Consider the following 18406-nt stretch of genomic DNA (forward strand, 5'->3'; position numbering starts at 1 on the left):
AGCTTGATTATTATAAATAATTGATCGTAATCCCATGTATAAGGTCGGAGAACTCGTGGTGTGATTAACGTCAAACAGCTCCAGGTTATTATCAGTATCTTCGTCCAATCAGAGACGCAAGTCGCAGTTATCTCGCTTTTTGGTACTCGATTTCAAACCCGCGGAAGTATCTAATTGAAAAATAATTAATTATCGGCGATTGATGCGCGTTCACCTTTGTACACGGGGTGAGGTGATGAATATCGGATACAATGCAAACACTACCATACATGCAGCTGCATGCTTAATAAAGCTTACGCGAAGCAGAATCCTGGCTATTATATCTACTCGGTAGAAAATCCAATATACGCGTATTCGCGTCCAACGAGTAGTCTGGCTCAACCGCTGTCGCGGCACGGTGAAAACTTAATACCGTCGTACCTGTCGTTTCTGGGTCGCTATGCTGCTGTGAAAATACTGGAATCCACTCCGGAGAGGAAATTCTCTTTTCAAATATAAGTATTTTCGTGAATCTCATCACTGTCTTTAATACTATCATCAATTTACAGTAGGCGGAATAGATTCTACCCCCATTATGCGCTCGCGATGCAGTGTGACGATATATATTCCGACCTTACAGCTGACCGATATTCATTGTCACTTTTCAGATTTTCAAAACTTTGATATATCACGCAGTTATGGATGCGTGTCGAAATATTTTATTTTTTTTTTCTCTTGGCCGAAAACGAACCGTTCGAAACGATATTCAACGCGGTTTCATTCATGCCGTGCCGAATTGTTGAATTGAAGAAAACCGATCAGTGCAGTAAATGAAAAAATAGCACGAGTGGAATGCAGGATGTTTTGAATGAAAGGGAAGAATAAAAATGCTTTTGAATATCCGCTGAGGAATTATACGGTGGCGGAAAATCTTCGGCTGTTTGCCTCGCCTGCAACGGTAGAATAAATTTTATATACGAAGGGAGACTCTCACTCGGATAAATACGTTTGTACGAGTACATGGAGATGCAAATAATACAGAGAATACTCCTGTACATAACGTTTTGTTTCCCATGGCATCAAACTGGCGAGGTTTTATACGTTTACCTGCAGTCAGCGCCTAAATTAAACAGCGAATGATTAGCCACGATTCTGTTTAAATAATTAGAAGTCGACGACAGTTTTTACTTGGAATTTGCTTGGAATGATTTCCTGCGGTAATGAATCGTTTATGAAAGTTTCAACGTAACTGCCAAGATTCCGGAAAGTTCATTGAAAATTGTACAAAATTTCATTAGCGTTCACCGGGTTTCGGGATTAGGAAATTATGCGATTAATGATTGTATATCCAATTAACAATATTACCTCGTCCCAGCATCGATTTTCTTCCTCGAAATAATTGGGGCTTTGCATTAATAACGTCGGAGCGCTTTCACCTCAGGATAATCTCATCTACCGAGATATCAAGACGAGTGAAACATGCAGTAGATCTTAATAGTACCACCTGAAGTCACGTTGCTGAAAACGGTAATAATCCTATCTGAAATGCAGACTCCTGGCAAGCCGTAAGGCTAATAAATTTCATCCGAATACGGTATATCAGGGTAGGAAAATCAGCAACCCTGCCTCGAGCTTCACGAGCCACCGTTATTTCACGCGGAGGTTCAATTTCCGACTGTAAGTAGACCCTGGTTATTTTCGCATAACATTTGCGAACGTGCTGTTATTCTAGAAAAAACAAATATTTCGTCTCAGGTGATCGAATTGGTGGTCAGCAGCCCGTTAGAAATTGTTAGACAATTTACCCCATCGTAATATCTTATATCACGTTCCCTAGGCCAAGTTGTTTGTCTCCGTTATTTCATGCGCTAAAGCACCACTCTTGTTTCGTCACTTAACCCGGGTTGGGTTTAATCAAGTAGCTGAAAAGGCGTGAAATTCTCAACCCCTAAAGTTTCGACAATAAACATGCTTGTACCACCGATCCGAAGTCGGCACTATGAAAAGGTGGCCGTGTGAATTCCTGTCTCATTTTCCGTCTGACTGATTTCATGTAAAATTTCCAGAATCCCTTGTGTGCCTCTTACAAATTCCGCCTGAAACTTACCACTGGATCATTGACCGAGTGGTCGTACGTCGTGGCGAAACTGAACGAACGGTTTCTATAATTTTTTAGCACTAGCAGGGTCCCGTAGGGTGCCAAGTGACAATGGAACCACAGCGTGGTGTAATTATCGCGTGCCTTTGCTTCACTTGGATTCGCAAGGACCCTCTGCGGGCCGACCCTTCTTAAGGAGATGACGGCAACGGAGGTTGGAAACTGAGGAGGCGGGAATTTCGGAGCTTTTGAATTTTAAAGAGAAGCCTACACAGCCTCTAAGCGCCGTGTGCCTTGGTAGAAGTATGCACGGATTGAAAAAGCGCAGGAGTCCTTTACGAGCCTAGAGTAAATTCATTCTTTCTTCTTACGTACCTGCTTACGTTTCTCCGTTGTCTGAACTCCATATCTAATAATTTTCTCTACAGTGATAACGTGCCACATATAAACTAGCAATAGGCCAGAGATTTTCCCCCACAGATCCAGTTTTCAGTTATTTTTCTAATTGGAAATTAAAATTTCCTTCACCAACGTACAGCACGCCGCTTGAAAAGCAACCATCGAGGGTCGTTGGAAGTAATTAGATGTACAAGTTTGCGGAAATTTGTCACAAGGTTCGTGAAAAATATTCCCTCATCGATACTGGGGTGGAAAATTGTGACACGAGGTTTATATAGTGTATTTGGTAATAACCCGATATGTATCATATTTTAAATCTCTGGTAAAGCGTGTACTGCTATATATATATATATATATATCAGTAAAATCTATTATTTCGAGATGGATTTAGTGAAATCATAGGAAGGCCGAATTCACTGTATATGAGAAAAAGCAGTTTTTCAATCAGTTGTGAAACGCGTTGACTGACCCAATGAATTTTTAACTCAATATTGGTGCAGAGTTGCAATAGTTTCCACCGTTATTCTAGCCATTGTTGCTACGGTTCTACTTTAGTTGGAACAAAGCAAAATTCAGTAATACACGTACCACGGTTACCGAAGGCGTCGCTGCGGATTGTGTGTACAACAAATTATATTTGTGGTAAACAAGCGAAGCGTGTAGCGAGGGATTCTCGGTCTGATGCGCGATGAACTCGGCTTTATTTGTGTAGAAAATAATCAGCGAAAGTACAAGAGGGTACAGGCATGCAGCCGAACATCTGATACCTTTGGAGAAAGAGATCGAGAACTTAATCGAGTTTCTCCAAGTCTTGGCGAAAATTTTTTTCTCCCGACAAGAATAACCTCACTCCCCAGTTTCCCAGTCTTCCACAAGCCGGCGATAATTTTTGCATTTTTCGCGATCTTTTCCATGCTGTTAAACTCGGGTAAACTGAGTGAATCGTGGGGAGGTTCAAGATTGCTGATTTCCAAAAGCTCCAGTTAATGCCTAATTAGAGTGGAGTGACATTACGTAATTGAAGCGCCGGTACGAACCGGCACAGAGTCGTTCAATCAGACAAGTACCGTCCTTGGTCGCGAATTTAATTAAAGCAACTAAAACCACCTATGTTTGACGCGAAAACACCTTACAGCTATCGTGCTAAAATTATTTTTCGCAAGAGTCAAAGAAGGTAAGAAAGACGAAGTATCGGATGACTATCGAAAGCTCCCACGAGAGCAAAGTGGCTTCATATTAATCAGCCAAAAACCTACATAAAGAGCTTTGAAACGCTCAACTTTTGATCCGCATCTCGAGCTTCGCTTGATCGAACGAACACTGTTATTTGAGTGGTTTTAAAATAGCGTTTAATGATCACCGCGAGTTTATTAAGTTTCATCGACAACGATGTTATACGGAGTCACGGGATCGTTTGATATCGTTATTTTGAAACAAGATATCGGTTCGTTGTAATTATCTCTCATTGCCAGACGAGATCAAATAATATACAACTAAATTGTTTAATTCACCCCTCAAACTGCATGTCGCGATAATTGAATTTTCTCGTCAACTCGTAGATTTCAGTCAGTTCAAGTAGCTCGAGTCCCGTTTCATCCAGATAAACATCAACGACTTGAATTCGCTCCGGCTATACTCGGTGGCTACGTCGCAACATCTGGCACAGAATACCACCAACAATACACTTTAACGCAACTAATTTTGCCGACCTTACTTTTTCCCTCTTGTTAGTCGATCGATCCTTCCTCAACATCGCCGCGAATCTACGGTATAAAAGACAGATGTACGGGAAAAAAAACCTGTTCGATTTACATGCGTGACGGTGATTATATGAACAGTACTTTTTTGGGGTAGAAATTACAGGGATTATGGTAAGCATTGCTTATTAACATGTTGAAGTTACATTCGCGAATTTCTCAAGTAATTTTTACTCAAATAACTACTGTTCCATACCATATCGTCGTACGTGTAAATCTTATAGATCTCGTTCTTCCGCGTGGATGCATTCTCGTAAATTGCCTATTATCATCCTTGTCTTGATTTTCAACTCGTCGAATCGACGCGTATGCAGTGTATCGAATTTCTCCAGCCAGGCGTGGCAAACGATTTTTATTTGTTTGAATTGGAACGAGTATCGCGACCTCTTTAGACGGCAGCCGCAGGTTGAAATGTAAGTTTTTCTCGCAACGTCTGTCCATTTTCGTAACAGCCGACCTTGGTCGGAATAGCATTTACCTGCAGGTTGGGCCGATCCTTCGCAGGGTGGTAAAGGGGTGAAGCTGCCAGTCAAGAAATCAATAACACCACATTTTACACCTGAGGGTTCCTTCCCGACTCTCCCTTCGACCCTTGACCTGCACCCTCTAAAGGCTGAACACGGACATCCCGACTGTGCCTTGGGCTAATAATGATTGACAAAGAATTTATTGACCAGCGTCCGCTGCTCTTGGCAATACAGCCCTAAGATTTTCCTGACGTTCGCTGATTGTCCGTTCTTGAATTCGGCAGAGATGTTCTGTGTTTTTTTTTAACGACGCTCAATCAAATCACGCGAATTTAACAGCAGGTGCTGGATCATCTTCGCAGAATGAACGTGGCCGCTTTTAACGACGACGATAATCTTTCCTCTGCCAAGAATCTTCCGACTCGGGGTATAACGTAGGTATATGTAGCATGAACAAGATGCGCGAATTTGCGAGAAACGAAATTCTTTTGTCAGGATTCGCGACGTTTAAGCGTTTCTATTTCTCGATCATAGCGAGGTAAAGACTTTTCCAAACCTACGCAGATGCGACATTTATATCCACATTGCAGGAGTTTGCACAAGCGTTCATGAAAGGACTGACGATGCTTGTGTTTGCGGAGAGTTTTACATTCCCCGGTAATATTCAACTCCACGCAAATCAATTGATTGGATCAGACCCGACCCCTTTTCACGAGGATCGAATATCGTGCTGGCGCTTTTCAGGGGTCACGTGTGATTGTATGTTCGGCCGAAGATTCCCGCTAGGTACACGAACAAGAAACGGATTTCAGATTTGAGTGGTTGGCCTGATACAGAGGTAAAAGTGTTCTAAAATTTATACATCCACATGCTCTAAATAGGTTAAAGTGATTAACGAAATATGCCGTTTCCATGTCTCCGTGCTATTACGATTTTCAGCCAATGACTGGCTGCGATGAAATCTAATCTAATCTAATCTCCCCCGCTATTCGCAGAGCTCGTTTCAATTCTGCAGCACTCGGCACTTTTCACTGTCTTGTACGAGCGAATTTTGACATCTGGAAATTGATGGTTCCGCTACAAAACTCCCCAATTAAAGAGATGGATATTACATGCTTTCCATGTCGGAACGATATTTAATTAGCTCTCGTTACACCCGCCCTTCATTGCCGCGAGAATTCTTCGGATTCAATTGCCGTTTGTCGTTTCAGCCGGAATGCATACCTGCAGTAATTTTTCATTCGTATGCAAACGACGACGTCTCCGACCTCTCGTTGTACCCGCGATCCAGAAGCTGTCGTCCGCCAGCTTTGATAGTTACCGGGAATGCCTTTCTGAGTCCATTTCTGCTGCAGGTATATCCTATATAGCCGACATCCCCTCGGTGTAATTCGCGTGGGTCGGGTCGAATGGGAAGTTCGTAAAACATCTGGATGTTGATTCACGGCTCTGAGGTTCTGGCGAAGAACTCCAAACGGAACCGGCTGTGCCTGTAACAAGCAAATAAAAGAAACTCTCACTTTCCTAATTCGCGTTATGTACTTAATCATTCTTATACCACATCCGGCTCACCGGTTTTCGGTTCCAGCGCGCTGATCCCTGATCCCGAAGAAGTTTGTTTTGTTGATGAAATAACGGCCCAGGAATAACTACCGCTTTCACGTTACAGCCACCTTATCCATTTCAATCTTACATAAAAAACGTACGATGCACCAGCAGGTCTGGATCGAAGGGAAATTTTGCAAACTTTCTGTAATTTCCATAAAAGTTTTCACATAAATCGACTGAATTTTTCACCGTATAGAAGAAAGGATGCAACGATCTCTTCAAACCTACCTCACTCGCGTTTATGGAAGTGAATAATTATAGTATCGGATAAAAAGTTGAAGGCTGCACGTTTTTATGTTGCTATTAAATATGAAGTTTATTGAAAGTGATCGTTTCGGTTTGGATGGAGGCCAAATTGAACGGGGATGTAGCCACGTGGTTTTTTCAATGATGTAAATGTAATTGGAACGAAACTTTGCTCAGTTATTTCATTAATGCTTGCGGATATTCCTTGGCAATATTTGAAACGCTGTTTGGACCGTTTTTACCTCATTCTTTTGGCAAATCATTCGTATGTATCAAACTACGGTTGGTCATAAATATGAATGCCACTCTTATAGTAGGGGAGCCCAAGAGGGGATTTTGGGTGTTATTCAAGCGCGTCAGAACAATATAAGGGAGGAAACCTTGCACCCTGTTATGAACGACCACCATATATGAACCCTTAATATACAAGGGTGCGCCTAGGGTAGCCAATCAGATTAGTAAAAAAAAATCGATCCTCAAATTAACTCGAGCTCGTCAGATTAATAGAAGGTAAGTTAATTACATGGAAAAAAGCGTCAATTTCAATATTCTGACGATTTGATCATGGTATAAGAGAATAAGCGAGTAATTAGTTTGCAAAAAAAAAACGTCACCTGGAAGTATTCGAGCGCGGTTATTTTTTTTTTTAATGTGAAGGAAATCATGTAAAAATTACGGATATAATATAATCTGACGGTTTCTACGCCGTAAAAAAGCTAAAATTATTGATAAAGTGAGGTACGTGCAAGTGCTGAGAACTATGTATTTCCCACTCCGCGCCTCTCTCCCCTTCTCACTTTTTCTCTATTTCTCACTCTCTCGCACCGTCCCCCCACTACTTTCTGCGGCTGATCACAATACTACGCGGTCGTGTTCGTAGATTTGTGACGCTTTGGTTTGTTTATTGTGTTTTAAAAAAGTTAAAAGTTATTTTATTTAATAACAGCCATATTTTTCTTAGGATTGTTTTCAAAAACTGAGAATTATTAATTGAGGATATAACTAGTAATTTTTTTCAAAAAAAACATAAACAAGCAGTATTTATTTTTTTGTGAATAATTTTTAAAGTTGGTGACTTGCGATGATTCACGCGAGTGGAAGTAAGTGAGCGATAGTCGGTAAAGAAAGACAGCACTAGTGAGTGAGAAAGAAAACAACAGCCATTGACTATTGGTGTCCTTTACATGTCACGGTACTACCTTAAGCTGTCAGAACAATGAAATTCCTCCACATAATTATCAGATTATAGGTTAGCACAACAAGGACATCCAGCTGAACTGTCTGCATATAAATCTGACGAGCTTGAGTATTTCAAGGTCACTATTTTTTTTTACATTTTCAAAAATCGGCTGTGAGTTCTGACGGCATCCAAATCGTCAGTCTTTTGAATAGGATACCTTTTAGAGGTCACTTAACATTCCCCCTGAATATCTGACGAGCTTGAATAACTTTTTTTTTTTTTCATTTTCTACCCCTTCGTGCTGCCACCCCCGACTTGTAAGCCGTCAGATTAATACTTCTCTGTTACCGGAAGCACATAGGGCGTATACGATATTAATGTCTGACGCGCTCGAGTATTTCTTAATAACAAATTTTTTTTACATTTTTGAAAATCAGTACCTACTTTCCCCGGCAGTAAAAGAGCATATATCATATGAACTTTTTTTCTTTTTAGTATCTAATCTTTATGATCCAATAGGTTCTCGCAGCGCTCGAGTGACTTACCATTTAGCCTCTTTTCCTCCCCTACTATTATACTGCCTATTCGGTCTCAAGACGGTACCCACGCTATTCCCTGCTCTCATCACCGAATACTCACATGTAAAGCACAAGCCTATTTGCAGCTTGAACTCCCCCGAGGTTAGTTACAACTCTTTTACGATTCAGTTGAGAAAATTTATCTGAATTTAAATAACTTTTTAACCAATACGTTTCGGGCTTTCATTGGAGAGCTATTTTTAAGAAGTTGCCATCTCAGATTTGATCGTGAATCGTGCAGCTGGAAAATGATAATTAAAAGAAATGAAATAGCAAAAGTGCCGTTGAGAGGATGAAAATTTCACGTAATATATGTAATGCTTCACGAAAGATAATGCCTGAAAATAATTGTCTTCGGTTTATATGCGGAGAAAAAAAAACGAACCAGAAAAATACCGACCAACAGAATTGGAAGAGAAGAGTTTAAAGAATTTCGCGATTTTATCGCCAGTTTTACGACTTATTCGAAATAAATCCGCAGGCTTGCACATTACGACGCCTATTTGCTACTCTGATTTATGGGAGCTAAAAGTATTTCGAATGAACGGAAATTCTGAAGATTTTAAAAAAAGTGCATCTTGGGAAATCAAAACCCCTGTAGATTTATTGCTACATTTATAGGTCCGGCAAAATGAATGCGAAAGTATACGAGTTGTGCGATATTTCCTTACTACACATGTATTATAAATCTTAAAATACCAACTAGTTGGTGGAATGAAGTGTTCGCTAAAAAATATTATTTCTCCTTGGGGTCTGGAACCTTGTGTAACCAGTACCTAATAATTCAATTAGCGAATAATCACGTAAAAGTGTAGTATATCGCATGACCTTCTTCTTACGCAACCCATTCTTCATCTCTGCCACTTACACAATTTTCCCGAAAGCACGAGATCTTTCAGAGACAAACAAAAAATACCGCGGTTGAGGAATGGCTTATCCAGGACAACAGAGAAAGCAAAACCAACGGAAGTAAGAATTTTACGGTGTCAAAATAATCGTGTGGATGTAATTATTCTCCGTCGTAGTCGAAGCCAACTGATCGTAAATGCTAGAAGAAAGATCGCTGGAGTAAGTGTAATAGGCTGCAGAATGAAACGAACAAGTCGAAAACATTAGAACATTTTCGATGTGACATCGATCGAAAGTCTGCATGTTATAAATTATCGGCAACATTTCATATCCATCCGCTTTTATATTTCTGTTCCTCTCCGTCGAGCATTCTCACCAAATTTTCGTGATGTAATTTACTGGCACTTGAACTGGATGATCGCTGCTTGTGAGACGGGCGGAGGAAACTCCGGTGCAATCGCGTGTGCCATACCAGAACGTTTAACAACCTACCAATTTCGGAGACGAGCGTGGATAAGTTACGTAAAAAACTATTCCTGGTATGAGAGACTAGTATAACATGGATACCACGTTTAATGCGGAAAATACTTGACGGTACCCGTCATCATCGTGACTTGGCTACCTTCAATCGAGGCGGATCATTCCGAGCTGACTCAACCATCCCACGAACAGCTCGAAACTTATTCCATCCATTCCTGCAATCCAGCAAAGTGCTCGTTTGTTCTGTACTAGTCTGCTGCACCTGTGTGCAGACCTTCGGGTTATTCACCCAAGGACCGCAGGGAGCGTCGCGTGCCGTGTTGCACTGTGTTATGCCAGCCTCTGACATGCAGCCACGGCAGGTACCGAAGTGCCTGACTCTGGATGTGAATAGTGCAGCAGTTGGGGCAAAGGTGGGACAGGGTACGTTTCGCGATTTGCCGGAGCCTTCTTCGCGGGGTGCAGTGAGGGCACGATGAACTGCGGCTGCATTGGAAGTGGACTTGTCGGTATTCCCGAGTCCCTGTTTCGCTATCCGATTTGATCAGAGTAGGCGGTAACACATCGCCGACTGGTAGAACTTTAATTGGGTCAGAATCATATCCGACCGAAGTGTCAGAGGAGGAGGTGGAACCAGAGCCAGGTGGAAGTCCAAAACCATCCTTGCACTCTCGCTGTCATAACACACCAAATGCGACTAGCTGTGACCGCGATAAAACTACCGGTGCCAATAACGCGCGGTGTTAATTATTGGATATAACATTACGGCTCTTTGTAGAGATTCGCTCGTTTTCAGATACCGGAATCGTATTACGTGCAGGAATAACTGTCGATACAAAGTGTGTCGCATCAAAAGCAGACGGTACCGTACGGCTGTGGGACCATAAAACGTTTTACTACCGGTTAGTTCTCCAATATTTGCCGCATGAAGAATTTACTGTTGTACAGTGTACAAAGTAGCTGAATAATAACAGCGACAAACTAAGCTCGCGTTTCCGAGTCTCGGATAGAATGCTCTTTAAAAATAAAGCTTGCCTTCGTCCGACAAAATTTGAAGAGGTCCTACGCTGCATTCAGAGCTTGTAAAGTTAGGTAGATACGCAAACCTCGACGATTGTCCAACGTATTAAAAACGAATGAAGTCTGATTAGTCCGACTTTCTCATGTCTCACGTTATACCCCGTATTCTTTGCCCGCGTGGTTAGATTGAGACGATGCACAAAGGGTTCAAGTTTCCACGCGCAGGACTTCAGCTGAAAATCTTTACAACGGCCAATTTCCTATAGTTGACTAACTTGTTCCCATCTGATAGTACATCGTAGAAATGTGCGATACTTTCCATATCGACATATTCAACTCTGCGACAATGAAGGCGATTATATTTTTACGTCATACAAATTACCTAATAGTACCGTGCCACAGGAAATATTGACGTAGGATTATTATCGGACAGAAATCGATTCGGTTGCCTAGGTAGTAAACCGTGCAATACAGTGGACACTATTCACGTCGAAGCTACGTACTATATGTATGTGATGTTCGCAGATATCAATGGAAAATAATGAAACGGTTTACGTAAAAGAATTTCAATTTCCGAAGCAGATCTTGAATTCGCTTTTCAATTAGTTGATAACGATGGTTTGTATCTGATACAATTTCATCTCAGATGTCCAGGAAGACGGTACAGCTGCCTACAAACACGCTAACGATTCAATGGTACCCGGTGGAATTCCTCGCTCGTAATTACAAACTTCTCGAAAGTCCCACGGCTACACAAGCTCTAACATGACCTCGAGCTTTTGTTTCATAATTAGCTACTCTGTATAACGAAGCACCAATTGGCAACTTTTTTTTCTGCACGACAGGCTCTTTCAGCTGGGCACTATATTCCATACCTCAAAGTGTAATTTGAGAGACCAGCGTCCCCACATTTTCAATTATCATCATCTCTTCGCAGCTGAAGTTTTAGCCAACGAACAAATTGGCACTCGTGAATTCAGCCAGATGCCATGGTTACGTCACGGTACCATAGACACGTTTTCAAGGTCCAACACTCGCTTTTTTTTATTTGTTCCAAGTTGGAAATAACGATAAAGTACTCGAAGGCGTCACCTTTTGCAATTATTTCCTGCATCCCTTTAACGTATACTCTTCTCATCGCATTGGTCTGTGGAAGTATGAACTCGCAAGTGAACTGGATTACCCTGACGGAGGAAGGAAAGTCGTTTGAGGAGGTCGCATCCTAACAGTGTTATAGGCGACAAAGAACCTTCAGAATAGATTAACATGTTGCGTGAATCACCTCTTTACGCTGCCTTCAAAATTCCCGGCGTTACATGTCTACCGCAAAATATGCAAATTCAAATTTAGCACTTGAAACACCGTGTGTGGGACGGCTGTCCAGCATCGCGATAGAAATTCACAGACTACTGCATGCGTCTCAGATCCGATACCCTGATCTGATTTCCTCTGACGTTACCCTAATAATAATATTTACCGAATCTCAAACACCAGACTTTTTACCTCGATGTCGTTTGCGCTCGCGAAATAAACCCTCGAAAGACTTATCTGTACTTTGAGTGTTACTTTGTTATCACAAATCGACTATGATTTTACGTTGTAGCTATAACAGTAAATCCTGTCAGTTATAATAAATTTATTACTGTCGGAACTGTCATCACCGGTACACACCGTATTTTCCTGAAATTTTCTACTCTTCGTGTTACGCGATCAAACGAATATATCTCTGCAGTTAAAAGTCCGTTGTACAAGAATTGAGTCCATGACAGAGTTGGATGCGAAACGTAGTAAACAGCGGGATGAATTCGGAATCAGAAAACACATGCAAAGTACAACGTTTCGCTTGTTTCGTAAAACCAACTTTATTCCCGTTTATTCGTTCTATCGGCTTTCCTCGTCAAGGATACGAGTTCATAGATTGGATTCTCGAGATTCTGCGATAACTGAAAAAAATCTGAGAGTCGGGAAACTTTAAACGTTACCCACTTCTCCTCGTTGAATACAAGTTCTATCTATTCAGATTCTACATTTAATTATCTTGCAGATCTACAAGGTTTCGCGTTGCGTAGGTTTCGATAATAAGCGACTAGAAAGAAACTTCCGAATTCGAAAAAATTACCTTCACACATTTCGTACCTATCCCCCTTTAAGATTCACACGCCTCTCGATGTAACACCCATCAAAACGTGCTGGCCACATTTATTTGCACTTTACGTGACTTGCTTCTTGAAGAGCTGAGAGAATATACGCTTTGCAGGGTCGGTACGGGTTGCTGAATTGGAGGGTCCGTATGTTTGCCCGCTGTTTGCGAAGGTACTATAATATGCCGTGCCGTACATACACCAACTTGTATCGAACATGTTAGTTTTCGTCCGTAACTTGAAGTGGGTCAATCATTCTTCCTGCTTAATAGCAATCGATAAACTCCGCCGTCTCGATTCATACCTAACTACAAAGGACTGAAACCCTATAACCTTGTTCCAAAATTCACCCAGTCAATGAATTACACTATTTGTCACTGGCTAGTTCATATTATATTCATACGTATTAGCAACTGAATACTTACGACTAATTCATGAATCACCTAATTACAATCGTGGATTGTTAGTCTAAATTGATATTCTATCAATTTGAAAGACTTGTTTAATATGATAAACATTTCAGGAGTCTGTAAGCATCGATTGGATGAATCCGGCCATCAACTACGACTGCAGTTCTTCGTCAACTGTATCTGCTCACCCGGTATGAGAAATCTAGGCTGTCGGGATGAGCGGATATTCAATTAGCCAGCACTCCGTAAGTAGTTAGACAAAAGCTTCCATCTCTAGTCGCGACGTCTTCCGGTTCGCCTAGTCGTTCGCGTTTGTGTTGTAGGTATCTAGAGTCTGAGGCTGTACATCAAAGAGACTGTCGATGGAAATGCAATTCCTATGTATTCCAAATTATATTAAATAGAAATAAAGTTTTACACTTACCTAGATAGTGGGTGAAAATGCAGGGTGGTAAGAAAATGTTATTACGGCGATGACGACATTGATTTACGATTTTCTTCGTCTTCGTTTCTCGTATCTCAATAAGATCCGGAAGTTCAATCTATTGATTGCATAGTTGAAAATTTATCCACGACCTCAGCTCGAGAATTTGCCCACACAGCTTTTGTTCCAGGTTTGAAGAAGACTACAACGGAAAAGCCCCGATGATTCAAACCCGCATCCTCAATCTCCCGGAGCAGCTTGAAGCATGGTAAAGGAATCCCCGCCAGCGGGGTTAAAGAATCGAATATCCACTTCATCCCTTGATTCATCTGGTGCAAAGCGGAAAGTCGAATGATTCGATTCCCATTTGAAACACGATTCGGCCCAATTTCCGGCCATGGAACCGGCGTAATTAAATTTGTATTACAGAGACAAAAATGAATGCCAGATTAATGCGTCTACTCTTGTTATTCTACTTACGCTGATTTTCACCCGCATGTTTATAATCTAAAAGCCACCAAAAGCAATATCATTTGCTTACGGTTTTTAGACGTGCAATAATTCTGCAGTTCCGACAATTAAGTCGCCGCTGCAATGCCGGAACGCTTACAAAGATTGCAGGACGTTCTACGTGAGTGCTTGTATCAGTTTTACTCGCACACTAATTCCCTTACCGTTAAAACGGTCTGAAATCTCATTACGTCAAAAGTAATGACAGCTTGAATTTATATATCCTAACAGCTGCTGCTCCACTTTGGTATCAGGGTACCTACGAGACATAACAGCCACGGCGTTTTACGTATTCAAGCTGTAAAAGTGTTCCTCGTATAATTTTTTGAGAAAAAATTAACTTTTTAAAGTGATTCTTCCTTACGGGTAAGTTCTGCAAATCATACCAAGGGTTAAAGCTTGTGCGAGTAAACTGATCCTCATCACTAAGGAACCCTAAAAATTACACCTTTTGAACATTCGAATTAACGCTTTTCTTGCAACTGCCCATAATTTCCATTCCGAAAACTATTCCCCAAGTGACCGCAGCGGATGCTTGTTCTTTTTTCGGAAGTAACCCTTGGGTCTAGTTGATGTCCTGCACGAACATTTCCAAAATAGTTAGGGTAACTGTTGTGCCAGCTCTGCATGCCTGTGAATTACGGCTTAAGAACTACCGGATTACGTTCACACTGCAAAAACCTCGTGTCTAGAGATGGTATCACGTAACTGTAAACCGGTTTTTATCTTAACATACATTTTATTGCTCAAAATTTTTTGATGAGAATTCAATAGTAAGACTCTAAAAAAGCTGTACACCCAACGCATGTAGTCTTCCTGAAAAACTACGAGTGTATAGGAGAATCAAATCCAAACAGGTTCCTCTGTTTATTCAGCAACGAAACATCGGAGCCGAACAACCCTCAACCGCTAATCAAGTATACATGAAGCCAGATATATATATATATATATATGACATCGCTCAAAAAGGTAAACTACTACTTTCATCTATCATCGAATTAATAATCTGCTGCATGTACAAATACAACGAGTGATTCACACGGAATCGGCTATATATAAGAACAAAAGCTTCTAATACTAACACCTGCGCAGGTACCACACACGAGAATATTATCAGTACGTTTCGAATGAATGTATGTAGTACAAACATAGCAGTGAAGAACATTGAACGAAATGAGTTTCAGAGTCTAGCGCATGTTTTTTTTTCTAATTTAAATGTGGAATTTCCGTACTGATATCTTCTGCTTCTTTGAATTAAGATGTGCGAAAAAATCTTTCGCGGGCCACAGAGCAATTCTTCGCTAACGCTAATGCAATATATTGTAGAATGTATGCAAAGCGAGCAAGGTAGCAATTGCTGCTTTAGCTGATATTTTAATTTATGTTCAAGAATATTCATTCGCAAAAAAATTTCTTAATATTGAAGATGGTGTGTATTTAAGTTTTTTTAAACCTAATCTATGAACATTTACTTTTGCTTCAGAAGATACGCGTATTACGCATTAAGAAATATATCTGAGCGAATGTTATTTCATCGCAGAATGATCAATGCAATCATATTTCAAATACCTACAGTGTTTATTTTTTTCCCCGTAAAACATCCTAACGAATTTTTCTCTCAAGTCTATAATCCTACTATAATCCGTAGTGTTCTGTACCGGATATACAAAAATAAATATAACATATATTATACACAAAAATATATAGTATATAATCCTACTCAAATCTGTAGCGTTCTGTACCGAATACTATAAAATAAATATTCGCTATCGATCTCAATAGTTACAACAATTACCAGTTATGAATTGTATTCCCTCGTCCATATCATTCCTCGAGATGTTCCGACCTATTGTTTGGAGCAGCTCAGCGTTTATAACCATGTGCTGGAATAATGCTGGGGAGGACCTGGATTGCCATGGAAATGTCTGTTCAGCTATCAAGTACATAATCAAGGCTCCTGCTGTTCGAGGATTAACTCAAACCACGAGAGAACGCACAAGTATAACTATTAATAATAGTAATCACCCTATGCATGTATGCATGAGAATGGATCCAGCGGAATTCAATACACCTGGAGTAACACGTCTTATAGTCGGTACGTATCTATTCCAAATATATATAATCATTTCTTGGTTTGTCGATAATATGGAAAACTTTGTAAATTCCAAAGTAAAACAAAGGACAGTATATATGAAATCTTACTGGTGTGTGTTTCTATTACTTTTATGTGAACGGTCCTTTGCAGAGATATTTTTCACCGCTACATCATTAGTTTGATCCCAACTCCGATCCACCCCCATAATCGCCTGTGATTCAAACGCTACGATATTGATTGTCTTCGTCTATATTGGTAGCAGTTTCAGGGTCCCAAAGATATATCAATGCTAAGATAACCGCTGTCTCATCAAGACAACTGCGTCGAGACGTAAACCGTTTAGAAAAGCCAATTAATTCTGGCGTTGACTGGTTTACACAGAATGATTCAGTCGTGGCTGAAGTGCTTTTTTGTCTCTACAAAAGATGTCGATGGATCGATAATTGATCGGGAATGATTTGGCTGTAAATTGATATTGCGAAAACGAATAGTTATACATCACGAACAGCGGGCTTGTTATTCCCAGGTATTTCATTGTATCTGGTACAATATATTATATCGAGCCTGTTGACTTGGAGACACGAAGTTCACATAGCGATCCGAGCTCAACTGAAGGGAGAAATGAGCTGGTAATCTTTGCTCCATATTTTATAACATGGTAATTGAAACAAACGACGATTTGCTGACAATAAAAGTCTTGATCCTCGCCGAGGAACGAGGAAAGGAAAAACCAGGTTTAATCTCGGGGAATTTGTAACGGTAGTAAATTCCCATGGAATGCTCCCTTAACAGTAGAATTTTCGTCCCGAATGACGGAAGTGGAATTCAAAGACCAGGCTGGAACGTAATTTTGTCTTGAACCAAAACCGTGACTCGGAAATTTCACTCGGTCTGGAGAATGTTTTCAAAGCTGTATAGATATGTGTAAAAAGCGTGGGTGCGTGCCCGAAAGTGAACAGCAATCATATAACTACGCGTAAAGGTGCACTCGCAACCGAAGATAAACTATTTGCACGTACTCAAAGTTGGTGAAAGATTCTTAAGATGCTGCTCAGAAAATGAATGGTTAACGGGCCAGCGAATTGTGCATAACGGCTGGATGAGGAATGGGATAAATTGAGATTGATCGTTAAACGTTACCGACAATCGTACAAACTTCACCTGGAGGACGAAATAACGTGGTAAAATTTTCTGCCGTCTGTGTCGGAAGAATTTTATAGTCTGGATAATTACTTTCCGACTTTCGTAACAAAATATCGTTACGATTAGCGGTCTTCGGCTTTAACCATGAGCGGAAATTTAATCTCCGACCATTTTAATTCGAAATCCTGTGTATGAAAAGGAAAAATACATAACAATCCTCTAGCGAATAAGTGAATGAAAAGTAATATCTGCTTCTTTTGATTCAACGACGGATGAAACGGAATATAATTTTTACAAACTGCGTCAAGCTTTTCAACCGACGAACCACCGGCATTCGTATTATAAGAAAGTAAAGAGACTCTGTACTGATCTTTTGCCAAATAACCAAACGTTTGCGTCCGCATTTTGGGAATGTCAAGATAAAAGCTTTGCTTCTAATTTTGAAAAGATTTTCCATCGGATCAACACAATAATGCGTGGGATATTTAATGCTGGTATCGGGAATCAATTGTAGCGAATACTTCGTTAGGGCAATCATCTTAGAAAGTCCTGGACTTAAAACTACGAGGAACCTGCAGGGAAGCGAGCCTGAATCTCAGGGCGTCCACCACCAACCACCCCAACTACCTCCGAGCCACTCCAACCACCGTCAACCACTTCCAACCACCTTTGTCCTCCTCGACCACCTCGGCCCACGCCGCCTTCTCCGCCGCCACCCCCTACTCTTCGTCGTCGTCCTCGACCACCTCCGAACACCGCTAACCACCACCAAACACCTCCTATCACCTCCTACCACCTCCAAACACCTCCTACCATCTCCGTCCGACTCCTATCACCCCCTGCCGCGACCTGCCATCTCCTACCGCCGCCAACCACCTCCTGCAACCTCCTACCAGCTCGGACCACCTCATACAATTTCCGAACACCTCCTACCTTCCACTACCACCTCCGACCATCACCGTCCACCTTCTACCACCCCCTACCGCCTCCTACCATTTCCGAACACCTCCAACCACCTCTAA

At 41.1% G+C, this 18406-nt stretch overlaps 1 protein-coding gene and 1 long non-coding RNA gene across 2 annotated transcripts in view; both read left to right on the plus strand.

The window, feature by feature from the left end:
- LOC124307892 (uncharacterized) overlaps positions 1-15819 on the plus strand; it is a 159237-nt gene extending 143418 nt beyond the window's left edge. The window contains exons 3-4 of the long non-coding RNA XR_006908882.1: positions 13326-13457; positions 13827-15819. This is a non-coding gene — a long non-coding RNA (uncharacterized LOC124307892). The remainder of the gene's footprint in view (positions 1-13325; positions 13458-13826) is intronic.
- A 2053-nt stretch (positions 15820-17872) lies between these two features.
- LOC124307978 (leucine-rich repeat extensin-like protein 5) lies at positions 17873-18406 on the plus strand. The gene has a single exon (XM_046770231.1). The coding sequence runs from the start codon at positions 17873-17875 to the stop codon at positions 18404-18406; it is 534 nt and encodes a 177-aa protein (XP_046626187.1).

The sequence above is a fragment of the Neodiprion virginianus genome, chromosome 6, assembly GCF_021901495.1.
Source record: "Neodiprion virginianus isolate iyNeoVirg1 chromosome 6, iyNeoVirg1.1, whole genome shotgun sequence".
NCBI lineage: Eukaryota > Metazoa > Arthropoda > Insecta > Hymenoptera > Diprionidae > Neodiprion > Neodiprion virginianus.

What these genes read in the sequence shown, in the direction of transcription:
- LOC124307978 (XM_046770231.1), top strand. Translation starts at nt 17,873, where the DNA reads ATGCTGGTATCGGGAATCAATTGTAGCGAATACTTCGTTAGGGCAATC.